At 42.1% G+C, this 8,562-nt stretch overlaps 1 protein-coding gene across 3 annotated transcripts; it reads right to left on the bottom strand.

Annotated features, from left to right (window-relative positions):
- Positions 1–605: 605 nt before the first annotated feature.
- Positions 606–6,001, bottom strand: LOC121576744 (DET1 homolog). Of its 3 annotated transcripts, XM_041890142.1 has the most exons (7): positions 5,878–5,999; positions 5,715–5,776; positions 3,076–3,866; positions 2,596–2,949; positions 2,071–2,261; positions 1,630–1,821; positions 606–1,083 (listed from the first exon to the last, which is right to left on the bottom strand). In XM_041890142.1, the coding sequence occupies exons 3-7, from the start codon at positions 3,802–3,804 to the stop codon at positions 894–896; spliced, it is 1,656 nt and encodes a 551-aa protein (XP_041746076.1). In that variant the 5' UTR covers positions 3,805–3,866; positions 5,715–5,776; positions 5,878–5,999; the 3' UTR covers positions 606–893. The 3 variants fall into 3 exon arrangements, with proteins under 3 accessions (XP_041746076.1, XP_045064962.1, XP_041746077.1); XM_045209027.1 differs by having other exon boundaries at positions 5,715–5,999; XM_041890143.2 differs by having other exon boundaries at positions 993–1,472; positions 5,715–6,001.
- Between the last annotated feature and the right edge of the window lie 2,561 nt (positions 6,002–8,562).

Here is an 8,562-nt window from a genome sequence, read left to right as displayed (position 1 = left end):
AGTTTTTTTCAGTAATGCGAGCAAGATATCTTAGGTCAAATTCATACGTTGGGGAAATTACTAGCATGGATGTACACTCCAAATGGTACTGACAGCAACCTGAGATAAAGTAGCACAAAACTGTACCTACAAATTGAATTTGTTATTGCTAATAACATCTGCTGAACTGTAAATAACATTAAATGCTCATGTATTCCAAAATATGGCTACAGCTATGAGTCCATTACAGTAGTACCATCCTCATGAAAGTCTTCATACTTGACTTTTGTCTGTGGTGATAGGGTTAACAAGGAATCAGTACTTTCTAATAACATTAAAGGACATTTCCTGTAGAAATTACCCACATTAATGTATTTCATTTCTAATACAGTATGAGCTCGGTTAGCAACGTACAGTAGCTAACTTGTGTAAGTGGTATGAATGCAACCATTATCTGTTAAATGGGAAAAGAGGAAAATAAATGATATTGGTCTAAAGCGGCCTTAACATGAGTTAAAAGGGTCCACTAAGCAAAGTATATTACAGATAGCCTTTACTCTAGCAAAATATTCATAATAAAGAATCACACAGAATATTTAAATAATTTTATTGAAATATAAAACAAATGTAAAAAAGCTAAATAAAAATACATAGAATAAAATGTGACCCAAAAAAAGACATGGTGATATGGAAAATAACATTTTGAGAGCCAGCCAAAATCATCTTTGGTCCCTGCAAGGAATCCATCCCCCATCCCCCATCCCCAAGCTCCCCATTTCAACTTCAAGTGGTTCCGCCCACAGTCCAGTCTTATTTTGTTCCTCACACTAGGGGGAGAAAAAAGGCAGAATGGCCGCTGTTTTCTCTACACAGTACAATGCCAAGTTCTCCAGGTCTAGTCCCCTGGTTTCCTCTCATACACAGACGTGACGCATGTGGAAATTCACCACATACTCAGCGTTGGTCCTCTGTACTGAGATGGCGAACGGCTCAAAGGGGTGGAATGTGAACGCCACCAGCCGCCGGACGGCATGGTTAATGGGCCGGCCCAGCAGGCCTGCCTGGATCTTGAACTTCAGCAAGCCAGAGTCCCGAGCATAAAACCTGCAGTTAACAAGAAAAACAGTCAGTCTTTTCAAATGTGAGTTTGAAATGAAAGAGGGTATCTAGGAACACACAGCTACATCCAAATGGTTGTCCTATAACGTTATTAGTTATTGTAGTTTCATTTCCAAACAATAAATGTAATACTTCCAATAACAAGAGAGCTTACAGTTACCATAAAATGTTGATTAAACACAGTCTCCAACAAGTCCCTGCCTTTTATAATGGCCGGGCATCATTTAAACATTTTAGCTAATAAATGGCAGACTCTAATAAACACCTGGTCAAGAAAAGTGTAATTATGCATTTTGCCAGTCTGCTCCGGTGGAATCTAACAGAATCTCCATCTCGCTCTGAATGATTGATGTCTCCAACAGATGTCGGCGCAGCTCCACGGTTGAAGCAAATAAACACCCCTTTATTAATTGAAGTTTTATGGTATGAATGATTGATTATTGATTCAATGTAATTTTTACCAGGGCACAACAAACATTTTTGTTTTACAGAAAAACGTTTTAGAAATCAGCATTATCTAGCCAATGTTACCTGATGGGGTGGTCTCCACATGTTTTGGGCCGTTCCATCACAGAAACCCACTTGTCGTCATAGCTGAAGAGAGAAAGATCGAGGTAGGGGCTGCTGCTGTAGGACTGAGCACTAATGGGCAGCTGTCCCAGCAGCCTCCTCACAGCCTCAGTGTGACCGCCATACTTTGCATTCACTATGGTGTCTTTGAACCTGACCAGGAGGGAGCATAAGCAGAAAGATTTCCCACTGTCAATGGAACAAAAAAAAGCAGTCATTTCTGAATGATTTAACTGAAAAATTCTAAGGAATACTGTGAAATTCTCAGAACTCTACTAAACACTGTTTTAATAGTCTAATTTATGTAAATTGGTTCAATTTATTGGCCTTTGGATTGTGCCACACTGTATAGATTTATTTTCATGTTAGCCCTGCGGTTAGCCTCCCCCCAGCCAACAATACCTTCTCTGGACCTGCCGTGCAAAGTTGTTGCTGGAGGCTGAGCAGGGGAACTGAACAGCTTCACTGTGGAGCGTGGCGTTCCGGAACAGGTCACAGAAGTTCTCAAACAGCTCCAGCAGTTTGTCAGAGGTGTTCTCAAAGACTGCCATCACCTCTGTGCTCACCATGTTGTACACTACAAAGAATGAGGGCTGAGAGAAGAGCAGACAGATATGAAGTTAGAAATAAAGAGGATATGCACTAATGCATCAACAGCAAACAATCATATGAAATAGGCCTATAGCTACAATGTTTGAGACAAAATCAATATTTCAAGTCAGATGTTTTCTGAGCAATAAGCTGCAATGAGCCTGAATCTACAGTGTTAATTCCCCAGTGTCCTTATTTAGAGTGCAGAAAAACAAAATCAAATGACAGGATTTAATCAACTGCAGATTGCAGATAGCACTTTCAGAAGTGCATACCTGTATGATTTGCACACCAACAAGGCCTTATTACAGAAACTTAGTTAGGGCAGAGGTGTACCTGAGAGGGGTCAGTGACTCGCAGGGTGACCACGTCCTCGCTGGTGTATTTGATGAAGAGGTGGTGCTCATCCAGCAGCTGCATCTTCCACATCCTCAGCTGTCTCAGCTGGTCAAAGAACTGGAAGAAGCGTCGCTTGGCGGTGGCGCTGCCGTCCTGCTCAGCCCGTCTCCACAGGTAGACCAGTAGTCTGTGCTTCAGGGAGTTGATGGTCTTCTCCTTGTAGAGGCGGGAGAAGCCTGGCTGGCCCTCGGCCCGGGCCTCAGTGTACACCGCAGACAGAGTCAGGAGGTCGTCCTCGTAGCAGAACCGACCGATGGTCCGCACGTCCAGGAACGTCCCCTCTGATGTCACCTACAGGATGAAAGGAAAAGGTTTGTAAAAACGTTAATTCAATTTTATTCAATAAAGTATACATTTTATAATCTCACTTCCAGGTAAGCATAGGGTTCAGAGGACAATGCAAGCTGAGATATATACCTGAAAGACATGGATTGTCTGCTGCTGAACAGAAAGAACAGCCAGTATGTTACGGTAGAGGTAGAGTCCCTGGTTGTGCGAGAGGATGATCTTGTCACACTTGAAGGACCTGGTGTCACAAAGCCGGCCAGTGTGCAGGTCAATGATGTGCAGTGAGTAGTCCTCCAGAGGAGAGCGTGGGTTGGGAGTCACAGACTCGTTGTTGCGGTACACCTCAAAGAAGTGTGGAGAGGGCTCCTCTGGCACATAGACCGCTGAGCCCACGATCACATAGCGACAGTCATCAGTGAACAGGCTGCACTCTCGGTTCAGGTGCTCCCCATTGGAGGCCACATTAGTGACGTGCAGTAGTGAAAAGAAGCGCTCAAAGAGGCGGCCGCGGATGTTGAGGGAGCGCTGGTCGTTGCCATTTGCCAGGGTCTCCCCATCCTGCCCCAGCAGCAGATCCTCAGCCGCCTGGCAGCCCTGGTACTCATAGATCTCCAGGGAGGTCTGGTCAGAGGAGAAGGCTATGAAGCAGCGTCCATCTGGGGAGAACTTGCGGAGGAAGCAGGGAGGCTTCTCTACGTTGACCACAGTGAAGTTGGGGAATAGGTTCTGGTGGAAGCAGCGCACGCGATACCAGTGGGCTCCAGCCCGCCCAGAGCAGATCCGTCGCCGCTCCAGTCGATGGACCACATTCTGGTTCTGGATGCGCCTGGGTTTCAGGGTTGGGGAATCATCTTCCATTGTTTGATTGTTGCCAGCTCTCACTTACTGGTAGCTACATCACAAATCTCTCTGTATAGCAACTGGTAAAAGAGGTAATACAAACAACGATTAAATCAATTTACAATTAATTTTAAAGTGCAACAGAAGCTTATCTGAAGAGACATATCATACAGGTAATTTCTAACTAAAATGAGTTTAGCCTACATCAGGGGTGTATTCACTAGGACCAAATCATGCAAAACGGACGCAAACAGAAGCAAACGGAGCGAAACAGGGAGGGACCTACATGAATTTGTCCAATACTCTACGTGAAGTAAACGGTTTCTGCTGCAAAACGTTTTGCAATTGTGCAAAACGTTTTTGCAAAAAACTGAGTTGCAAAGAAAAAGCCATATCTCAGACTGGCCAATAAAAATAAAAGATTAACATGGGCAGTCTGAGATATGGCTTTTATTTTGCAACTCTGCCTAGAAGGTCAGCATCCCGGAGTCGCCTCTTCACTGTTGACATTGAGACTGGTGTTTTGCGGGTACTATTTAATGAAGCTGCCAGTTGAAGACCTGCGAGGCGTCTGTTTCTCAAACTAGACACTAATGTATTTGTCCTCTTGCTCAGTTGTGCACCGGGGCCTCCCACTCCTCTTTCTATTCTGATTAGAGACAGTTTGCGCTGTTCTGTGAAGGGAGTAGTACACAGCGTTGTACGAGATCTTCAGTTTCTTGGCAATTTCTCGCATAGAATAGCCTTCATTTCTCAGAACAAGAACAGACTGATGAGTTTCAGAAGAAAGTTATTTGTTTCTGGCCATTTTGACCCTGTAATCGAACCCACAATTGCTGATGCTCCAGATACTCAACTAGTCTCAAGAAGGCCAGTTTTATTGCTTCTTTAATCAGCACAACAGTTTTCAGCTGTGCTAACATAATTGCAAAAGGGTTTTCTAATTAGCCTTTTAAAATGATAAACTTGGATTAGCAAACACAACATGCCATTGGAACACAGGACTGATGGTTGCTGCTAACGGGCCTCTGTACGCCAATGTAGATATTCCATTAAACATCAGCCGTTTCCAGCTACAATAGCCATTTACAACATGAACAATGTCTACACTGTATTTCTGATCAATTTGATGTTATTTTAATGGACAGAAAAACTCATTTTCTTTTGAAAACAATGACATTTCTAAGTGACCGAAAACTTTTGAACGGTAGTATATATATATATATATATAAATAAAACATATGGGGGATTGGAAGTGACAATACATTGATGGAAGTTACAATCTATCTGCAATATTAATGCTGATCTACAACCCCCCCCAAAAAAAAAATAAGAAATGTATTTATTTATTTACTTATTTTCCGAAGTTTATCCAAAATAAAACAAAGGTTTCGGCCAACGAGCCATGGCGGAGTTAGTGTCTACAAAAAGATGCCATTACAATTGTTCTCTATGGGCTATGCGCAACTAGCTGGGTGTGAGTCGATGGAGTACAGCTACGACCGGAAGTGACTTTTCGTAGCAGGTTAAGAGAGCAATTTAGCAAACTCTATCCCTTTTCTTTACATCAGTCTCCTAACATTTACCTAACCTGCTGCGTAAATTATTCTAACCTGTTACGAAAAAGTCACATCCGGTCGTAGCTGTAGTCCACCTAGCCAGAACCATTAGCCTGGGGACGAGGTTAGGTGCGATGGATTAGTAGGTAATTATTTATTTTGACAGATTTACCATAGGGGAAAAAAAGTGTGGCTCCCATTTCTCCACCCATACAAACTAAAGCTATCAAGCTAGCCCTGAAAAGTAGCAACTAGCTAGCGTTCCATCTTTTAAGTCACGAGCTTCCCGAAACGCAGAATATTATTTCATTTTGGGCCAGGCATAGACAGTAAGATGCAGCAGAAAGCACCATCAACAGAAATACTCACTTGTCGCTTGCAGCATGCTGTGATTCTGTCAAACCGGTATGCTAGCTAGCTCGCTACTAGTCCTAGCACAGACAGAAGGGGTTAGTTATAAATATATTTGGTACTAGTGCACTGACTGTGCAGTCACAAAAATGAACAAATGCGGGAATAACGTTTAACTTACAGTCTTGAGGACAGGCAATAAAAACGAATGTATGGCAAGCTTGGAACATGTGTTCTGCACATACGAAATAAGTGAGCGGTGATTTCTCAACACTGTTCAATGTTGTTAGTATTAGCTAGCTAAGAGAGGCATCCTCCTCCGTGGAACCGTTCCTCATTCCTCACAGCGCCACGGTAAACTAAGGTTGAAAAGAGTATCGCATCACGTATACACCACACTTGACCAAAGACAGACAGACTGGTAGCAAGCCTACACTGCAATGACACAGCAATTGCATTGGGCATAAAACCCTCTAATTTATTGGGGCCCAAACAGTGTTTTTCCTGCTTGAAATTAATTTGAATATAATTATTTTAAATACGTGGTCAGGATGAAACCCTCTGAGACAAACATGAAGCGATTCAATGAGACAACCTCCACTCGCATATTGCTGACAAATTCGGTTCAGGAGTTTTCCTGGCCATGTGACCTGATCCCTGACCTGATCAGAGTTTTTCTTGGTCATAGTACACTACTGGCCCTGCTAATATGTCTAATCAACTGAAACCATCACAAAGTAGTGTATGAAGAGAAATGGGTCTTAATTATTAAATGTTCTATACAATCCCAAAATGGATCTTGTTCTTAAGACTCAAAAATTGCACAGAAAAAGCAGAAGGAAGACCAATAGAAGAAAGCCTTCATGCTTGGCCTTGAGATCATGATAATGGCTCTATGTGCAATTATCCCTGACCTACGTGTCTCACAGATTACAAATCATAATTTCCAGTAATAGCATGCAGGTAACACGGAAAGGTAGTGCTAAAAACGGAGGTAAGAACATGAAATTGTCCACTTTTCAATGTACTGTAGATTTTACCATGTAATGCAATGTAAGCCTTCTGTGGTATTTTTTTAAATAGCCAATAATAATAGCTGGTGCTCTATTACTCAGAGGGGATGTGTGTAGCACATAAATAACTTATTCAGGAAGAGTATCCTCTCCCACACTTTTTCCTTTGAGTTTTTGTATATCAGCTCATTAATTTCTAATACTGTATATCTCATAACCTTTTCACCTCAGCTTTTAGCAGCTGTTTGCAAAGTATGATTTGGATTGGAGAAAAGGCTACAGCAGAAGGGGCATTCAAACACTTTTGGGCTATTCTTTCTGGAGGAATAGAGGGATAGAGCCTAGATCCATTGGCTTCCTCCATTTGCTCCACAAACACATGGAGGCTGTAATTATGTGAGCAGACTAGGATAAGGACGAGAGACCTCAAAGGACCATTTCAAAGACGTATATTTAACAGCTAATGGAAAATAAACACACAGTGCCTTCAGAAAGTATCCATACCCCTTGACGTATTCCACATTTTGTGTTACAGCCTGAATTATGGATGAAATCGATTTTTTTGTTTCACCCATCTACACACAATACCCCATAATAATGAAGTGAAAACATGTTTTTAGACATTTTTGCACATTTATTGAAATTGAATTACAGAAATGTCTCATTTACACAAGTATTCACACCCCTGAGTCAATGCACGTTAGAATCACCTTTGGCAGCGATTACAGCTGTGAGTCTTTCTGGGTAAGTCTCTAAGAGCTTTGCACACCTGGACAGTGGTGGAAAAACGACCCAATTGTAATACTTGAGTAAAAGTAAAGATACATTACTAGAAAATGACTCAAGTAAAAGTGAAAGTCACCCAGTAAAATACTACTTGAGTAAAAGTCTAAAAATATTTGGTTTTAAATATATTTACAGTGGGGGAAAAAAGTATTTAGTCAGCCACCAATTGTGCAAGTTCTCCCATTTAAAAAGATGAGAGAGGCCTGTAATTTTCATCATAGGTACACGTCAACTATGACAGACAAAATGAGAAAAAAAAATCCAGAAAATCACATTGTAGGATTTTTAATGAATTTATTTGCAAATTATGGTGGAAAATAAGTATTTGGTCAATAACAAAAGTTTCTCAATACTTTGTTATATACCCTTTGTTGGCAATGACACAGGTCAAACGTTTTCTGTAAGTCTTCACAAGGTTTTCACACACTGTTGCTGGTATTTTGGCCCATTCCTCCATGCAGATCTCCTCTAGAGCAGTGATGTTTTGGGGCTGTCGCTGGGCAACACAGACTTTCAACTCCCTCCAAAGATTTTCTATGGGGTTGAGATCTGGAGACTAGCTAGGCCACTCCAGGACCTTGAAATGCTTCTTACGAAGCCACTCCTTCGTTGCCCGGGCGGTGTGTTTGGGATCATTGTCATGCTGAAAGACCCAGCCACGTTTCATCTTCAATGCCCTTGCTGATGGAAGGAGGTTTTCACTCAAAATCTCACGATACATGGCCCCATTCATTCTTTCCTTTACACGGATCAGTCGTCCTGGTCCCTTTGCAGAAAAACAGCCCCAAATCATGATGTTTCCACCCCCATGCTTCACAGTAGGTATGGTGTTCTTTGGATGCAACTCAGCATTCTTTGTCCTCCAAACACGACGAGTTGAGTTTTTACCAAAAAGTTATATTTTGGTTTCATCTGACATTCTCCCAATCCTCTTCTGGATCATCCAAATGCACTCTAGCAAACTTCAGACGGGCCTGGACATGTACTGGCTTAAGCAGGGGGACACGTCTTGCACTGCAGGATTTGAGTCCCTGGCGGCGTAGTGTGTTACTGATGGTAGGCTTTGT

This window comes from Coregonus clupeaformis, chromosome 29 (assembly GCF_020615455.1).
Source record: "Coregonus clupeaformis isolate EN_2021a chromosome 29, ASM2061545v1, whole genome shotgun sequence".
NCBI lineage: Eukaryota > Metazoa > Chordata > Actinopteri > Salmoniformes > Salmonidae > Coregonus > Coregonus clupeaformis.
Note: the sequence above shows the minus strand (reverse complement) of the source record. Positions and strands in the feature narration are given on the sequence as shown.